Raw genomic sequence first — 20,245 nt, 5'->3', positions numbered from 1 at the left:
TATAACATAAAGAAAATTTTTTATTTTACATGTGGTACAATACTGTAAGTCATTAATCATCATTCCAAAAAAAGTCTAATATTAAATATAATATATTGAGTTAAATTCATTATTTGGTTCTTGAATGACATATTATACAGTACTTTGTGCTCTAATAATATATTATAAGGATGTAGTTGGCTTTGCATTTGAGTTAAATAGTGCACCCAATGATATTTTTTATTTGGTTATTTTTAACTAATTAACCCGTCTTTCATGCGATAAATAATAATTATTATGCAAATAATTAAAAATAAAAAAAATCTATTTTCTAGGTATATAACAGTTATCACTTATCAATACTATCATATATAGAACTATAATTGATTGCTGATAGTCAAGCTTATAATAATATTTATGTTAAGTTGTTAACATTAGTTTTAATAAAATTTCAAATATTTTTGCGTATTCATTTTATTTTTGTATTTCTATTATGCAATAAGTTATTGTGTCAGTAGGTAGTTTATTATTTTTTGTAAAATAATTGTGTTCTTTTTAACTAGAAATGTTTTACTCTTCGTAAGTCGTAAGCCAATAAATAAATAATATTATATTAGGCATGTATTAAAAAAATAATAAGAATCGTGTTTGAAAGGATTTCAGGATTTGTTTTCAATTTTCATAACTACACTGTACAAAACGAATTTTAATTATAATTTATAAAAAAAAATAAATGGAATTTTGATTTTTCAGTTATTTTTTATTAAACAATCATATAGTGCTGAAGTATTCTGTTGACTGCGATTGGAAACGTGCCGGAAAGCGCGCAAAACTGACTATAACGTCAAAACTTAAAGTCCCGAAATGCGAGCATTTTATAACGGGCACTATTTTCCATTTTTTTATAACAATTAAAAAAAAAAAAATAATAACATTTTATAACGCCATAAAGTTTTTGTTGAAGACTATATATAATTATTTACGTTGTGTACAGTGTACCTAATAATTATTTACAGACGTCAAACAGTCATAATGCGATCACGAACTTGTCTAGGGAGGACGTGAATAACGAGCAAGTACTCCGTTATACGTTATCGGTACAAAAGTAGGTACTTCGCGTACCTTCTACCTGGTTATATAGTGATTACCTATTACTTTTCGTCCGTAGACTGTCCGTGGTGCCAATGGTGGTAAATCGTTTATCGCGCGGTAAGTCGGCAAAAATAAAAATCTAAATCTACCGGCGAAGGGGTGGGGTCGGCGATATATCAGCAACGATGCGTTGTCGTCGTCGTGCCGGGAGAGGGTAGGTGGCGGCGGCGGGACGACACGACCGGGAGACTGAATGGCGCGGCCGATGACGATGACGAGAGCACGCGAATCGCGGTCGTTTAATATATAATAAAAATCTTACGCACACACGCGGCAGCTCAAGAGTAATGAAATTTATACGGCGGGTGTGTGTGTGTGTGTGTGTTTGTGTGAACAGTGCCCACAAGCTGACGTACACACGGCGGCTGCGGCTGTGTGGCGGTGGAACGGAGCCAAGCGAACGGCGCTCAGAGAGAGGGAACCGTGTCCGGCGGCGGCGACTCGCCGCGATGGAGTAGTGGATCGCAGTTTGGCGCATAAACGTGCAACGCTCGTCAGTTTCGTTCTTAGTTTAAAACGAGTCGCCGTCAATTAAACACACATACACCTATTATTCGATACGTATACGATTGTTGTGATATTGTAATAATAAATTAAATACACGCACCTCGCGCCATTCAAAGTCGTCCGCCGCTCGACGAGTGTCGTTTTAATACATTTTTTTTTCTAAACAATTTTTTCGTTTTTGAAATTTTTTTTCGTCGGGTTTTTTTTTTTTTGTCTCGAGACTTTTGTTTCTTTCTCACCCTCCCCGAGCCGCCGCGCTATCAGAGTGCGCGTTTTTTGTTATTCGCGTCATCGCCGCGGCCCGCCCGCCCCCGATCCGGACGTACTAGATCGTTTTTGCACAGTGCAAGAGAAAATAATATGGTCTCCGCGCCACTAAGATGATACCGGCGTACAAACCGTCGGGAGACAGTTTCGTCGAATACATATTCGTGCTCAACCACTCGAAAACCTGAGCCCGCGTCAGTGCACCCCCGTTGCACCCTCGGACGGTTCTGTATAATATAACATTATACCGCGACCGGACGTTACACCGTTCAGTCCCGCTCGGTTAACCGCCGACGTCGCAGCCGCAATCGCAGCCGGAGGTCCTCCGGGCCACCGCCAGACAGCCGTCGCAACGTCGCCGCAAACGGGCAGAATCGCCCGCTCAGTGGACACCGCCTCAGCCACGGCCGTTGTTTCTCGTAACGCAGTAAGTACCGTAGGTCGTTGTCTCCGTCACACGCGCCCCGCCGCCGACCGTTCGCCAGCGGCCGCGTGCCCTAGGTTAGTGTCGTCGCCGTCATCGCGTCTACGCGATAAACCTTCCCCGCGCGCCGCCGGAACGGGTTTATACTTGTTTCGCCACATGCACCCCATGTAATATACCATGTCAACCCTTGGTCGTGTGGCCGCAAAATCTGATTGTATAACAGTTAGAAAACAAAATTTCGATATTTTTGTTGTTTGAACTAAGTATCTATGACATATTTTGGGGTTCCGTTTCTGTTTCCGATCGGTATCGGTTGTCTGTCGTTAAATAATGAGATAACGATTAGGATATATTATTACGTACACTGTGTTTGTCCTATACGCTAAAAGCGGCTCGCGGCAACAAATGTGGAACAGACTTTGACGATGATAACTTGAAAGTCCTTATAATATCACTTTATCGCTTTATCGACACGATTTATGAACACAAATGTTCGCCGTTGAATTATCTATATTGCGGAAAACGTATTTATTGTATCGTTAACATGTGTATAAACTCTAATTGTATCACCGCGCGCAGTGCGTTAATTGCGACAGATATTATATCGTGTTCGACGATAGTGCAACAGGTTAACCAAGACGTTTAGATTCGCACGTGTCACTCGACCGAGTTATAAAAAGCTTTTAAACACAATTTGACGTATTTCAGTTATCTCAATATCAGTATCTTTATTTATTAGCTATTACACAATATACCTATTATAAAATACACTATACCTATACTTATATTATATTATACTATACATAAAACAATATTTTACCTGTACCTATACCTACGCTCGTCTATATACGACCTATACGCAAACATATTACGTACCATAGCTACAGGGTTTTAAGAATTCAAACATTTTTCTGTACATCTGAATAAAGTTGTGTTTTTTAATTACCGTAAAATATAATACCTCATATCAGTATTATCATAAATATGTTGTATGTAAATCCAAATTGATTTCTATAGTAAAATTATTTATCAAAATGTCAGATCTTAACATCTTAAAAATAATCTGGATTCTGGATAAATAATCTTGAAATACTAAATCTGTACAAATAGAATCACAGAAATAATAAATAATTGCAGTATTGAGTAATTTGTACATTGTACGGCTATAACGTATACACATTGTGTACCTATTTTGGTATCACTTTCACTGAAAGTTGAAAGGTCAGTTTATTAAAGTTTGTAATCGTCGCAGATTCCTATTTTTGGTCAATAATAATTAATATTGTATAATATTTATCATTATGATTTAGATTGTTTATTATTTTACTAAACGTCTTTAATTATTTACGTTTGAAAAATACTGTGTCTGCAGTAGGTAAAATGTCACGGTAATCATTCAATAAAAACATAATTTATCAAATATACTGATAAATTATTTTATGATTGTTAATCTCAATAATAATATCGTAGGTAGTTAAATTAAAATTATAATATTACCTACTGATTTATTATTATTCATATCGATGCGTTATAAATTCATTACAATGCTTTAAATAATAATAATAATATTATGTGATAAGTGATGACCATTAACCACCAGTGCATTACTACTGCTGCTGCAGTTAGCAATCTGGCAGTTAAAATGGTTTTGTCGTGCACTTCATCAATAACGGCAAAGTCGAAAAACGTAAGGCAAGTTTCGTGATGATATAGATACCGGATCCGCCCCGGTGTTCAAATTTAATAATATAGTGCGGAAATACGATCGCGTTGTGTACCGTTTTACAAACAATTTATTTAAACGGATTGGAAATAAAAACGCATTCGTCTAACAATAATATTATATGTTATGAGATGGCTTTACTACGATGTGTGGAAAAACTCAATATTGTTAATGGAAATATTATATTGTTTTTCGTCGATGGTGGGATTGATTTACGCGTCTTGGACAGGGTCTCCGGGTGGGGCGGCACGTCTCCGGAGCGCTTTGGGGGCGCCGCGCACGTCTCCGTTTACCGCCGTCGTCTGAACGGGGTCGGGGGCGGCGGTGCCGCGTCCGCGATTTTCCGACGGAAATAATGATGCCGCGCGCGCCCGTTCATTACCGCGACGACCGCGGCGTCACGTAAACGTAAACGGAAACGCTTGAACGAACGCGGACGAGCGACGTATAGTACGACGAGCACGTTGTATACACATCGGCGGTCGCGAACTAATCGGTTACATTTCGTGTATATAGGTGCGTATATAATACAACGGGCAATATAAAAATAAAATAAATCTAAAATAACCATTGTGTGTATTGGATGTTCTGAAATAGCCGTTGGGCAAGTGGCGGCGGCGCGGCGGCGGCGGCGGTGCGTTGAATTCTTTTCTATTTAGCGGGCGACCCCGCCGCCGTCTTTGCCACTGGTTTGGGTGCCCGCGTTTTATTTTTCTTTATAGTTAATTTCCGTTTTTAAGCGGCCGAGGGACCGCCTTGAATATATAATACAAAATATATCGTATACATAATATAATATAATAATAATAACAATATTATATGAAAATATAAACGCGGTCGGTCTCGGGTTCGAGTAGTGTTTTTTTTCTCCGTCGAGTATTTCCAGGCTTTTACCTATATGCCTTCGGTAGTAGAATTTTTTTTATCCCTCTCCCTCGCACTCTTTCGCTTTGTCTCTGCAGTCTCTCTCGCTCGGTCAATTAATACACCGTATAAGGTTATCGTTTGTTGTACCTACCTACCGCGTATAAAATAATATTATATTGTTCCGAAGAGATCTATATACTACGACCGCCGCCGCCGTCGTGGGAAACCGTCTGCCGTCGACGACAAGACAGCCGACGGGACAGGGGCCGGTGGCCGGCGTGGTCTGTTGTAGTGTGTACGTGTGCGTGTGCGTGTAGGATAAATGAAGAAATGCATGATTATAATTATTATTATTATCGTCATCATCATCGCGACCGCATAAATCAATGGCGCAAAACCGGTTGCGGAGGCGGCGCGTGTTTTAAAAATAGAAACGTCGCTTTTATTTATTTATTTTTCGTTTTATTAGCCGTGTAATGTATTATATATATATACACATATGGCCCGAGGAAATTGCGCGTAATATTCTCTTAGCGAACGGCTAATTGGCCACCGCCGTCGTCGTATTTAGGTCTGTGTTTGGCGGCGTCCGAGTAGGAGGAGAATATATACGAATACGCATAATAATAACATAATTATGTACAATTCGTCGTGTATTGATATAGGTATACCTTCGTACGTCATACCGACAACCGACGGAAAAAAAAACACTGTAAATAATATGTATAATAATACGCGTATATGCACACGGCCGTTAAAATTTCGCGAGGTCCTGCCGTCGTTGCGCTAAATATAGAAACGACTTAATTTTTTTATGAGCATAAAAAATTTTGCAGGTTTTTTTCAAATATATAGGTATCAACGACGATCGTAGTCGTCTATCGATCACCGAGACCTGCGGCGGTGATATTATTATTGCGGTTAATGGCGTCACTATAACGACTTTTGTTTGTTTTTTTCTCACGGTCCGCGCTATTGACAATTATATTGTGATAATTACAAATCGGATAAATAGCATTATAGTCGGCCAAAATTAACAGTACCTACACGATAAGCGACTATTTTCGTCCGGCTGTTTAGTGATTAAAAGTGTTTGCTTTTTTTATATTGTTGACATTTATTGTGATGTAACTTGTCGTTAATAAGGAGGTAGTGTCTAAGTTGAAAGTAACTTAGGTACCTACTATGCTTAATTATGTACCTACTACATTTGTTAAATATTTTCAGCAATAAAAATCTTAATATTTTTTTGTTCGTGAACCCCGGTGTTGTATCTTGCATAAAACAAAGGCATCAGCTATTTTACATAAATATATGATTTTTTTTTTTTAAATGATTAGCGCATGAAAACCTGATCGATTCATTGCGTATTAATAGTAGCTATTGTAGGTACTATACCTTACTTTGATGTCAATACGTCAATGGACCGCTTTAAATAGGGGTGCGGCGCTTCCACGAAGCTAGTAAACGCAAAAGAAAGGTTATGAATAGAATATACTATTGCGTAACTGAAAAATTTTAAGTGAAAACCCACGGGAGTTCGTTTTTCTTTCACGTGCCGGAACTGGCTAGAACTCGGGGAAACAGACGCCAGACACGTGTGAGCGACAGATCACTCTCGTGCCGCAGGTCGTCATCATTCATCATAAATCATAATAATAATATTCTTCGTGCGGTCGATCGCCAAGACGCCACCCGATTTATCGGTTGTTATTTCCCCCACTAATTTCTTAATCATATTTTCGCGTAAAATTTATTATTTGGGCAATATATTATATTTATGCTGTGCGGCGGCTGCAAGTACGATTTATCCGTCTACGCCGCCGTCGTAAATTGTTTAGCGTGTCCACACCGGCAGGACGTCTGCAAACGTTTCCAGACGGTTTCTGCCAGTCAATTGTGCGTGTCCTCCGCAGCCGCCGCCGTCTGTAGTCTGTCCGCAAATAAACGCTGACCACGCGTGGTTGTCAGTTTCGCGGCCAGCGCAGGCGATTTTGCGTCCTCTGTCCCGTGGTAATAATAACGATGATAATAAATAATAATAATAAACTCCGACCGCGAAGTCGCGCCAATCCGTCGGGCGTATCCCCTCCACAAGTTGCGCGATTTCGGGTTTGAAATGTGTGCAAACGGAACTTTTCCAAATTAGATCCGAGAATGAAGAGCCAACTTCCCCCATCCCTCCTCAATCGTGAGGCCACAGGTATATCAAAGGTAAATTACATATTATAATTATTATTAATATTATATTGCGTTCGGTTCGCGAGATATTCGTTAAATGATAGGATACAATATTATTTTACGGGGTGAAACGATTACAATAATATTATGGTACCCACGTGGTCACGTCACGTCTGGTAATTATTATTGTTATTATTGTGTCTCGAGAACCGCACGCGTCTTTTCATGTGTGTATAGGAACAGTGATGTTGTATCTGTATCAGTGGATATGACAGCCGACAGGACATCGTCACGCGTGCATTACGAACGGTGGAGAAATTGTCGTAAAGAAAACGAAACGTTGAAATTCCTAAAATATTTCCATTATCATTGTCGCGTCGGTCAACCAAATAATTATATACAGTACACATATTATAATATAGTATACATACGCAATAGTCGACTACACTACATGTGATATCAAACATATAAAAATTATAAAGGGTGATCCACCAAATATGCTCACCCCCTTTTTTTTCTTCAATTGTGCAGCTATTTTATATTTTTCTAAAACTATTTTTAAGGACTATTAATATAAATATTTTATAACTGAGAGACTACCCGTTTGAATTTTGAATTAGACATTTTCAAAATAATTATGCACTAAATAATTTACAGTTAAAAATATGTGTACTCACATTTCAAAAACAGAACATTATATTATGTGACACCCTTATATGGAAATAATATGATCTTTAATTAGTATATTTAAAAATTAAAATAAATCTTCGCTTTAAAAAAAAGATTTGAATAAATTATTTATTAAAGAAAAAATACAAGGGTGAAATGCTTGCGATGAATCACTCTGTATAAACTATATAGGTATATCTACACGACACCCATGACACACACAATACACACTCGTGCTTCTATACCGCACGTACACAGACGCCATCGATATAATTATATAAACATATACTATATAGGTTTAACAACATCTGCACCGTTCCAATATTGTTTTTATTTTCCTGTATATTTTTTTTCGACGCTTATCTGCTCTTATCGAAGAATTTTTTAACCATTGGTATTTCACGTAATTATAACCGCACCACGACACATGTACCTACCAATTTCATTGCCTATATTGTTGTATAGGTTTATTATATTCAATCAGTGCGTATATACACTATATACTTACAATATATTATTATACAGGGCGAGCCACGGAGTCGTTTCCCTGTTTTTTCTACAAATTTTCCACTTGTGGCAAAATTGGGAAGACAGTAAACACGATATGGCGCACCATGCGCTTCGTTTGTAATGAATGCACACCCATATTAGTTTATTATATAGGTATGTACTATAAAAATAATTTTCACAAGCACTCAATGCCCAATGGTATAAGCGTACAGATAGTTTGTTGACATATTAAACATAACTACAGCACCAGTACCAGTATCTATAGACGGAGATTTTCCGTGTCAATGCGTTTTATCAATAAATTTTCTTTTCAATTTTTGTCACGACGCGACGTACAGCGAAAACTTGCGAATGACGATAATAATATAGTTATATTATATAGGTACTTTGAAGTTTGAATATTCGAATTGAATGCTTTCATACTATGATAATAATATGACGTATATGTCCACGTGCCCGAGAGGAAATAGATTAAAATTCCATATATCGCTCACATATTATACCATTCCGCGGACACGTGAAATCGAATGCATGACAATAATAATATGTTATTATAAGGTTTGTCGTTGGTGTTCAAATTATGGCAATTTTATGGGATTACTGAATGATGTGCAGCATAATTTATTAAACACTTATGGGTTGTGTATATATATATTGTGTATACTTTTTTGATATCATAATCAAAGATGGGATTTTTATCCTCTCGTTTTGTCCGTAGTTATAATATACTCATATATACCTAAAATTAAATTATTATGACTATATGAGTACTTACATATTTATTGTTCTAAGTGGATTTATTCACTGTAGGTTTGTAGCCTGTTGTATACCATTGTATAGGTACCTAATTCCGTATGTGATACGAAGGTGCACACTGCAGTGCAAAAGCCGATTAATTCTCAAGTATGGTGTCTTGATTTATGATGGACTGCTGCAGTCGCTACCAGCAACTTGCGCAGCCAAGGTCGTTGACTGATTTTACACTTAAGTTCGTATTCAATTCTATGAATCACAAAGCTAGGTAGGCACACTAACGCCGATTTTCCAGTGAGCTGATAGACTTTAGGTACACTAAAGTCTAAAACCGAGATACACCTATAAAGCTTTGTATTTCATATATTTGTTGATTATGTCCCGGGTGAAGTCGGGTTTACCTGAGATACCGCGATGGACCATTTATTATTGTTGGTTATACACGTAGCACGACGGTATCTTTAACTGCACTACCGTTTTATTTTAAATATTGTATAGAAAAATCACATGTGCATAAACTAGTCGAGTGAATTACACTCGATTTTGTCTGAAAAATAAATAAATCCGTTCGATAGGATTCGAGTTTATGTTTCAGCATCATATTATGACGTACATACCTATATACCTACAATAATATTCAATCGCGTTGAAACTGAAACAGCCATACTATAATTGCGAGTACACTTTTATCTTTGCATAGTTGAACGACCCACTTATATTTATCGTTAAGAACCGTTTTGGCGTTAAAACAAAGAAAATGTACAGACATTTTTAAAAATCCTGAGTATTTTTTTTTCGTCTAGTATACGCATTAATATTTCTGCAGTCACATTCTATAAACACACATAAATTAATGTAAATATATACCAGAACATATATAATAAGTAGAGTGTAGACATTACAGTAATTTGGCATAATTGTTACCTAAAATAAATTACAAATTTACTAATGTTTCAATCAACAAAATGTTTTAAAAAACGTTATTTTGAAAGTTCGATATTCGTGAAGTTATCATCGCGACTTCTTTTGCAATCATTATTTACGAGTCTGCTGTGATGTGTCAACATTTATTAAAGTCATCTCGATTTGACTTGCCCCACCTTCTACCCGGATATCACGTGCAGATGATGACAGTATATGCATAATATATGTCTGAATTATAGGTATATATATACTGTCTTAACATTATTTTAAGAAGCAAATGCTATATCGTACGCGTACTATCTAATATGGTAGTACAGTCTACAGATATGTCTGTCGGCGGCTCGGAGAGATGTTTAATTAACTCGATGTTGAAGTGAAATTATAGTAGTCTTTCGGTGTTTTAACTTCGCATGGCTGACATCTAGAAACAAATTGCTGAATTAATAGAAAGACGACATGCGCGTGTCTAGGAATAGCGACATTAATATATTTATTATAATATATGTTTTTCGGAAAATCCGTTTGGCAATAATAATAATAATAATAACTGTCCAGTTCTCTTGTTCACGTCTATTACGAAAGCTGTAACATTATCATCACACACGCAATTATGGCCGCCGTCGGATGTCATGGTCGTGCGAAACGAGTGGTTTTGGCCATTAGTTCTTTTTGCAAGAAATACGTCGGTTTTTAATTTTTTTCTTTTCTGACGTCAAACGAATCATGTCACGTTTTCACGGATTGCATGAGATGCGCAGCGTCTGTGCCAAACAAAAAACAAAATATACAAACTTATAAAATAAAAATAAAGGGAAAAAGAAAAAATACCTCCACAGAAATGATCCGAAGACGATTTCCAATCGGGACGGGACTGGGGATGTGACGTGTATAGATAATATTATTAGGGATTCACGACAATAATGCATTGATATAAATATGTCTGGCAAATTGTTATGATTATGATTATGATGATGTTCGCCAATGTCGATAATATTATAATTTCTTTGGCGAACTCCAAGGGTCAATACAATATAATATTATTAATGTCAGATAATTATTATATTTAAATACTGCGCAAATGATGTATGACGCCGAGTAATTAGTGAACCATAATATACGATTGTATTATTATTATTATTATTGTTTCGCATGTGCAATTTCGATAGCGCGTGCGTTAGCAGTTTTCGGCAATCCGTTGGAACAAACCTTTGATGTGTCGGTTCGGGTTATCAATCTGTATAGTCGTACAGAGATATAGCCAGTGCAGTTGTACGAGTATGCGCCGTGCCCAAGTGTGTATAGAGCTTATAATTGATAATAATAATAATAGTAACGTCGTGAGTATTACTCACACTTTCGGCCGTTCCACATGTGCATACAATATAATATACTACCTATATATAATATTATTATATTAGGTATAATCATTGTGCATCGTTGGTTTCCGTCCGCAAACTGAATTATACACTTATCGCATCGCACAATAATAATAATAATAATTTACAAATCACGCCACAAATACCTATAATAATATACAAGTACAATAATAATAATGGTAACACGACACTTTTCGAGACGTATTTTGTACGAAAAATCCCATCTCTGAATCTATCTCGGAAATTACACCGTCACCGCCCGTCATCGATGGTAGTGACGTGACAGAATCTCTGCGTTTCCGCCTTTTCTTGTACAGTTGTACCTATATATATACCAGGTCGGTAACCCTCCCGGTATTTTTTGTTTTTCATCTACCGCGGATGACCGTATACCCTCTGCTACGGAATGTGTGTCTTCCGATCTAGGTCAAGGCTCCTCGATTCCCGAGGCGATATCAATTGAGACGTACAGATAGAGCAAAAAACAGGGGACCCATTATTGTGATGTGGTATATTATGATCGCCTACTTTTATTCCAAACACGAGTCGTCGCCGAGTGCACGTGATATATGATATATATATAATTCTGTACTTGAGCCATGTGTAGGTGGGGTCCAACACGTCTTGCAGTAATTTTTCAAACAGGTGACTTTTCAATTGTACATTTAGATTTCATCGTTGCTTGGTTATATAATTGTTCAAATTTTCTAAGACGTTCGTTTCCTCTGTATAATGTGTATGAAACTGCACGGTTCTAGGGTAGGTTGATTTATTTCACTCTTCCAAGTTGTTCAGACGCAATGCGATGAGTGATGACGAGTAATGACCATATCTACTGCAACGACGTGTGCGGATCGGCAAAAAATAATATTTTATTTTATAGGTTAACTCTTATTATTGTTGTTATTTTTATGTACGCGGGTACTAATTCCTAATATGTAGCTTTATTTAAATAATACATATCTATACGATTTAGATGGGTAATTATATGACTTATGTCAAGTATAATAACAAGTATATCCGCCTAGTGTATACATTTTGTATTCGGGTTTTAATCGCGGTCTGCAAATCTCCCAAGGTCTCTTCCCCGAGCTCGGGCCTCCCGAAGAAAATTTTGTAGTAAAATTAACGCACGCTACTCCTCCTCCGGTCACTCATCCGCCATCACGCATCGTATAATCGTTTAATTGATTTTAAATCTACATTAGACCATCATAAGTATATATAATGTGGCGTGTGCATAGATATTAGCTGACATATAAATACACATATACACGGGCAACCACGCGCGTCTTAATTGCGTTTTTGCGAAACAACGCCATTTTTATTGCCATAAAATATACGAACCTCGGGGTATTCGAGGTCGTAAGTGAATTTTGCGACCGGCTAAAACTTTTATTGCATGTGTGCTGCACGCGCCAAAGAAGAAAACAGAAAGCTCCCATGTGCATTTATCATCCAAATCGTTGTATATATATTGTAATGCGATTTTTTTTCTTGGATCCAGCGCAAGTTTTTTTTTTCTCACATAGTCGTTATTCATTATATTACATCACAAAAAAACGCGCGCAATCAATTATCGTCTTACATAGTTTGTCTTGTTATTATATACATTTTGTTTCGTAGAAATAAAAAATATGTAAGTATCTAGTATTTATACACTATTACGAGTCGCATAAATCCAATAATACACCGTGTAATAAACGCAATTTATTCGGATGGAAACAAACAGCTTTGACAGAAACAACTATATAGGCGCGAGTCGAATTTAATTTCATAGTTTATAAGGATAACATGCGTGTATAATAAAAAATAATACATTTATTTATAAAATTATAATAGGTATTATATAACATTTTTTAATTGACGATTTTTCTAAATATATTATTCCAATAATATTACTTTGCTACATCTCGTTTAAGTGCTTATAATATGTATATTATAGTATTATACCCATATAGTATTAAATATTTTAATTGCTTAACGCGAAAAACTGTAATATTATAATATTATGCTGTGCATTGATGGTTATTATTGGTTATAATCTACCTATTACAAAAAAAAGTAATTAGCTATACAACTTACAAGTATGATATAATAACATAGGTACTCTCTATATGAGTTTGGCGTGAATAAGCTTCGACTAACAACGATTAAATAAGGCAATTAACATCGTTAAAGCGATTCGTGTATGAAAAACATTTAACCGTACCTACACACAGTTCGATACGACGAGCAGGTATCGTATGTGGAGCGATAGGTTGGTAGATATAATCTATATTTTTTTTAACCTCGGGCGATAGATATTTTGAAATTTCTCAGCTCCAGAACTATTGCAGCTAAGTCGGTAGAACGTATGCAAATGGGTTTTGACGACAGATTTGGGGTGACTGCACTGACCAACAAGACAAACATCGGAACATATTATATTATTAAAATAACCAGAGTTTTTCTCGGAATTAAATGCAGTCTCGCGTTTATGCGATAACATATTATACAAATCATTTGTTTTAAACAATAATAATAAATGAAATAAGTCCTCATTTTACAAGTAGCTGCATAAAAGTGCATAATTATCTTTTTAGAATGGTATAGGTCGACGATAAGAGAGCGCGTAATACGCGACGTGTATAGTATAATATAAAACGGCGCAGCAGAAATTTGAGGGCAGTTATATGTCAATCAGTCTGTATATAATATAATATAATATAATATAATATAATATTATATTATATCGTATCACGTACCGTAAGTAGAATATTCATTTTGCGACCTCGATCCGAATATAAATTGTAATAATTATTGTATTACCTAAATGTACGCGAAAGCTGAACAAGTAAAAAAAAACACAGTCGTCATTATAATATTAATTATATTACTATATGTATATAATGTTATTATACTGGTACAAATCTCAACGCACGCGATATATACGGTATATAATACTATTAAATACTAGTATTTATTATTAATGATAATACTATATTATATAGGTTTTATTATGGCGCGGCGGTGATGCAGTCGTAGGTACCTACCCGCTCTATACCTAAATCTGTATGTATGACGATGACGCGTGCGCTACTCCGCCGAGGTGACATTGGCGTAAGAACAATAAATTATTATTACTATTACTGTTACCGTCGTGTACACCTATATATATTTATATATATATATGCACTTATATACGCCAAATTTGTAAAGTGTTCACATTTTAATGTTATGCCTACGCTGCACCCTCATCTGATAAATCCTAGGCCTGGCGGCGCTCTGAAGCTGGTGTACCTACATAATATAATATAACGATTGAACAATATTTCATTAACTTAATATAAAGAATTGTATATAAAGTATATTATAAATATATAAACCTATAGTATAATATTGAATCGGTGCAGATAATTTTACAACGATATATATATATATATAATATTGTTATTATTATTATTGTCGTCCTGCTCCGTCCATCATAGTGATGCCAAGTCGCCACGATTTTAATTTATACAGCATATCGCATGGAATATTTAGATAGATACCTGTATACCTAGGTCGTATTAGTATACATATTATACGTGTACACTGTGCACTGCACCAGGGCTGGCGAGACGACAAACCCGAACCGTTTAATGTGTATAATAATTAATATAATATTATGTTATTATGAAATGATATATTGGCCACTGTCAGCCCATCATATAGTGCAGCGAAATATAAACATCACACTATAGCACAGTCGTGGGTTTCGCGATCGTGTAAATATTTATAATACGAAGTCGCGTAAGTTTGCAGCGTATATACAAATTCATATTGTATATTATGATGTAGATGTCTGTATATGTGTGTGTATTGTGTATAGAGGTATTCCGTCGTCGGGCGGCGACAGAGTTTACGCGAAAAATTGTGCAATGAAAAAAAAATTGGCAATGATAGTGTAATATATTCATAGAAATTTCTTTATTTGTGCGAGTTGTAGCTCTTTTCACCGCATATATATACATATATATTTAATAGTTGACGAATATAATATTATATGCTCCGTAATATATCTCCGAAGCGCTCTGTATGCTGTGTGTGTGTTTTTTCAGTGCATATTCATTATTTACGATCGACTTTGTATAAGACAAAATGTTGTTGAATAGGTTGACGACTCTTTTGCTGTGAGGTCGCAGATCTATGTAGGATTATTATTAAAGTATGATGATCGTACAGAGCCCGGACAAATCTAAGGCGATTTTGAATTAAATTGCACTGGTCAAAGAAAGTGGCTGCGTATAAAATGCAAATGGGAAACGAATTTTTTTTCTCATAACAAGCCGTATTCGCGTTGTTCCAATAACGTCCTGCGCAGCTCTATATGACACTAATCCCATCGGCTGCGGCGCCAATACACCCGAAACTGTCGTCCGCGACCATTAAAATTATGTCAGTCTTCGTATATACTGCTCTCGATCTTGATCCATATATGATATAACATTGACGGTGGCCACACCTCTTTTATACCTATATTTGTCTATAATACAATGGTATTTGAGGTGCCTAAGCGCCTTAACATTTATGTGTTGTTTGTTCGCATTTGTCTAACGCTTATATTTTTCGTTTTGTTTTGAGCAGATGTCGAAATACAGTGTAATGGGCTACGAACCCGCACTAGTGCTGGTGGCCACGTTGATAGCGATAATGGCCGTGTCCGTGGTCGCCGTGCCAGCCGCTCACCACCTGCACCACCACTCGGGCGGCCACCACCGGATGATGTCAAGCGGCGGCGCGGCCGGGTCGTCGTCGCCGTCGTTGTCGGGCATCGATCACCCGCTCAGCAAGCGGTCGTTCTTCGACATCCAATGCAAGGGCGTGTACGACAAGACGATATTCGCCCGACTGGACAGGGTGTGCGAAGACTGTTACAACCTGTTCCGGGAACCACAGCTCCACTCACTGTGCAGGTTCGCATCGCCTTCCCAACCCCACCCACACGTCCCCTTACGACCCGACACCCGCAGCGCTGGCTCGCTCGCTCACTCCAATTGTAACTATTTATGGCGGATTTGTGGCCAGTCAAAGTCCGCTACACCGTTTACGCGCCGCCGCGTCCGCTCGTTTTTCGGAAGCGGTTTTTTTTCATTACGAAAACTGGTTCGCTATTTTCACTCGTAACAAACCTAATAATGTTATGTCGTTATGAAATTTCGCGATAACGCTCACTTTATATAACACGTACCTACCTACAACTCGCGTCTTGCACAATTATCGTAACAAATTGTACCGAGATAGGTAGTTATGAAGTGTACCTACCTACCCAATTATACGTGTACCTAAACTTGAGGTTTTTTTCTCTTTTAATACGCGACGATTAAACACTGTAAAAACAAGCGTCTTTCGCGTTATATTTGATGTAAGGAGGAGCAGGAGGACTGCGTTAAGAGAGATATGCTGCCGAATTTCACTTCAATGGCATACGTACTACCGGATAATCGAGATGGATCGAGCCTGTCGGTTTGGTCTAAGAGGCCGTTACAATAAAAATCAAACACAAAGACCTACCCAGCGTAGTATGATATCAGCGCAGAACAGTCTCTCAAACGCACCTCTTGGCTCTTGAATGTGTCCTCATATGTAGGTATACTTCATAGATTATAAAAATGTAAGTCACTTCCGGTCGGTGGCATACTCCCGAAACTATCGTTATGGATTCAAAGTATACTCACGTGGCCTATAACCGAGTAACCGACGCTCTATATCCGGGATCGCATGTTTTCTCCGATGTACATAATAATAATATACTTCCTGTCCGTTAGACAGACTTCGCAAACCGTAAATTAAAATGTGTTATGTCACGTGAAACGGCACTACAGTATCCAGACACATAATAATATATAATAATAAATAACAATATAAAATATATAGGCACCTATAAAATACATCGCGTGCGTCCGTTTCGTTTAAAATAATAATATATCGTCACGATTGCAGCAGCTGCGGCTGCCGGTCTGCACTCGACGAGCATCTGTGCGAAAAAAACGCGATCGGGAAGATATTATTATAATAATGTTTTCCATGCAACAATCCGCGAACCACAAGCCGTGTCGCGGTATACGTTGGTATATGTTAATTGGTATAATATTATACTTCGATCGTATCCGCGGCGACTCGTTCGGTTTTTATTCTTAAGGCGCATTCACAGCTACGTCGTGTGTCGTGTCGTGCGAGGGCTTGGTTATTATATGGTTACGACTGGTAACCAATATGGTTTAAAAGTTGAGCAGTAGTCAATTCTTGGTATACTCGGTTGCAACTTGGTTATTACATGATATCAAAAAAGTAATATCCAATCACAATACGATTTGATTGACACGACACGACGACACGGTGTAGTGTGAACCCGGCTTTATTGTTTCTTTTTTTCCCCGACGATTCGAGTGCCAGCCAGTAGATACGTAGTCGTTCTTCTCCACGGGTCACCATGAAGCGCGCGACGCACGACAAACTGTGATTTGGTATTTCAGAATAGCTGCGGGCAGTGCTTGATTTGGAAAAAACATTACGAGGGGTAAAAAAATGTGCTCACCTAAACGTCTTATTATGATTAGGATATAGGTAATGAGAAGAGGTCTGCGCATAAAAAACAGATAAGTACCCCACCCCAATTCGAGTGCTGCCACTATCGGCCGCGTCCGACGTTGTTATTTTTCGAATCGATTTCATCAATACAAATCGCACCGATTCGACGTGCGTGATGTTTTGAATTCGGTTTGTTTTTTTTTTTTTATAAATCCACACGAACCTCCCCTCCCACTCCCCGAAAAATCCACTCGCCTTCGACGCGTTCCGTCGATGGTCATACAGTGACACAATTACCTAACAAACAGTTGGTTTTCCAGGAAAAATTGCTTCACGACAGATTTTTTCAAAGGATGTCTGGACGTGCTCCTGCTTGAAGACGAAGTGGAAAAGATACAGAAGTGGATTAAACAGTTGCACGGGGCTGATCCTGTCGGGGTTAGGGCTTAGGTATTATTTTTTTTTTGTTTATCATTATTATTATTGTTATTATTTACTAACACGATCTAATTATTATTTTTACGCTCCACCGATCCTATCCTTAGACCTTTTCTCGTCCTTGCCTGCGTAGGCGCTATACGATTTGGGGCTCGGATGTCGTTGTGCTTAAATAGTCAAAAATGTTTGTATATTTTATTTTTGCAATGGAATCCAGCTGTTAGCGATCGATGTTTTTAATATTTAATATATTTAATTTTTTCAAGTTAAACTTTTTGTATTATTAAAGTGGCGGTAAAACACAATGATGGAATAGGTACCTACACTTACAAAATTGCATCGTAATAAACAGTATTAACCGTTTTCAGCCTTTGTGGTATGAATACACATTTCAAAAAGTTGTAATCATAAAGTAGGAAAATGTGTACAAATGTCAAATATACTTAATAATTCCTTTAATTACAATTGTTGCATTATGTTTGAATATATACCACGGACTTGATTTGAATGGGACTTAAACAATTTTTAACAACATCCGAGCCTAGTGGTAATGACTGATGCAATTATTATTAAAATAGACAACGTGTTCTCGGCTACTTAAATAGGTCAGTTTGTAAGCGAATGGATATCGTTTCTATAGTTTTTGTTTGATATTTCGAAAACTAAGCGGATTAATAGAAAAAACCAACGGCGTGTGGAAATACGTGAAACGCTGTACTTTGACGCTTAGAATATTACAACAGAACAATTTATAAAATTATTACATTATAAAACGCACATTAAACATATCAGTTTAATAATTAATGAATTAGGTACCATTAAACCTTCGCGGGATATTATAATGTTAGACGGTAATCTTAAAGTTTTCATTGCAAGAGTCTGTTAATATTATGAGAAATCGACAAAAATAAAATAATATATTATGATTAAAGAGAAGAGGCCGAGAAACGAATTTACGTACAAATTATTGTCTTTTTATTATTTTTAAGTGGTAACAGGGAATAGATTACACGACATAACCCATCTTAATTTTTCTTTATCTCATAGTGGTCGCAATTGTGATAGTTTACTTTTTTTCTTTGTTTTATTTAAGATTAAATAATTGCTCTGTTTTTACCACTTTTGTATTTTGTACCCTTAATACCATTATTGATAATTTACTAACATAAATAATATTATTATTACACAACATTTATTGGAGAAATATTATCAATATATTTACCAATAGGAGTTTAATAGTCATATTTGTTTATTTTTTTTACAGATCTACATGCTTTAACACGGTATACTTTAAGGCTTGTTTGGAGTCTCTTCAAATGTTAATGGAGGAGACTCAATACAACCAGATGGTCGAGTTTTTGGGGAAGAAATAAAATATATAATAATACAATACAGTATATGTACTCCCCTACATATATTTTATTTATTTTTGGTTATTTATTTATAAACCAGACATTGGCCGTCAAAAAACCTATTCTAGTCTATTCAGAGAAAGCAACAGCATTACATACAAAATAATATCGAAGAAATATGTTTACTTTCCCTAGATGAATTTTTCTAATTTATTAAATAGATCATAAGATTTTGTTTTTAATTTTTGTTTATAAAACTTATTTAATTGTTTGTTTTTAATTTCTAAGAGTTGTATTATAAATTATATTATTATATATAAAAGAAAACAATTTTAATAACTTTTAATAAGAACTGTGTAATATTTTTTATTTTATATAAAAAGAAAAAACTGTTATTTTTTTTTTGTATTTATTTAATTTAAAAATGAAATATAAGATGACAACTCTGATGACTTTATGACACATAGCCTTGTTTCACTAACAATATATTTTTAGCCTTTCGCTTTGAGATAAATAAAAAAAATATTTAGACTCTTTAAGCAGTTGTTTTGGTATTTCTAAAAAATAA

The 20,245-nt window shown here is 36.4% G+C and overlaps 1 protein-coding gene across 2 annotated transcripts; it reads left to right on the top strand.

The window, feature by feature from the left end:
- Positions 1-1,581: 1,581 nt before the first annotated feature.
- LOC100166680 (ion transport peptide-like) lies at positions 1,582-20,216 on the top strand. 2 transcript variants are annotated; one of them, XM_001952565.5, is made up of 4 exons: positions 1,582-2,332; positions 15,944-16,272; positions 18,208-18,337; positions 19,590-20,216. In XM_001952565.5, the coding sequence occupies exons 2-3, from the start codon at positions 15,944-15,946 to the stop codon at positions 18,335-18,337; spliced, it is 459 nt and encodes a 152-aa protein (XP_001952600.2). In that variant the 5' UTR covers positions 1,582-2,332; the 3' UTR covers positions 19,590-20,216. The 2 variants fall into 2 exon arrangements, with proteins under 2 accessions (XP_001952600.2, XP_016662735.1); XM_016807246.1 differs by lacking the exon at positions 1,582-2,332 and adding an exon at positions 14,387-14,437.
- The last annotated feature ends 29 nt before the right edge of the window (positions 20,217-20,245 follow it).

The sequence above is a fragment of the Acyrthosiphon pisum genome, chromosome A3 (assembly GCF_005508785.2).
Source record: "Acyrthosiphon pisum isolate AL4f chromosome A3, pea_aphid_22Mar2018_4r6ur, whole genome shotgun sequence".
NCBI classification, from domain to species: Eukaryota; Metazoa; Arthropoda; class Insecta; order Hemiptera; family Aphididae; genus Acyrthosiphon; species Acyrthosiphon pisum.
This window is presented reverse-complemented; position numbering and strand designations above follow the sequence as displayed.

Coding starts and splice junctions, on each gene's coding strand:
- LOC100166680 (XM_016807246.1), top strand. CDS start 14,396: ATGACGATGACGCGTGCGCTACTCCGCCGAGGTGACATTGGC. Junction 14,438..15,943: donor TCCGCCGAGGTGACATTGGC/GTAAGAACAATA, acceptor TGTTTTGAGCAG/ATGTCGAAATACAGTGTAAT. Junction 16,273..18,207: donor CAGCTCCACTCACTGTGCAG/GTTCGCATCGCC, acceptor TTGGTTTTCCAG/GAAAAATTGCTTCACGACAG.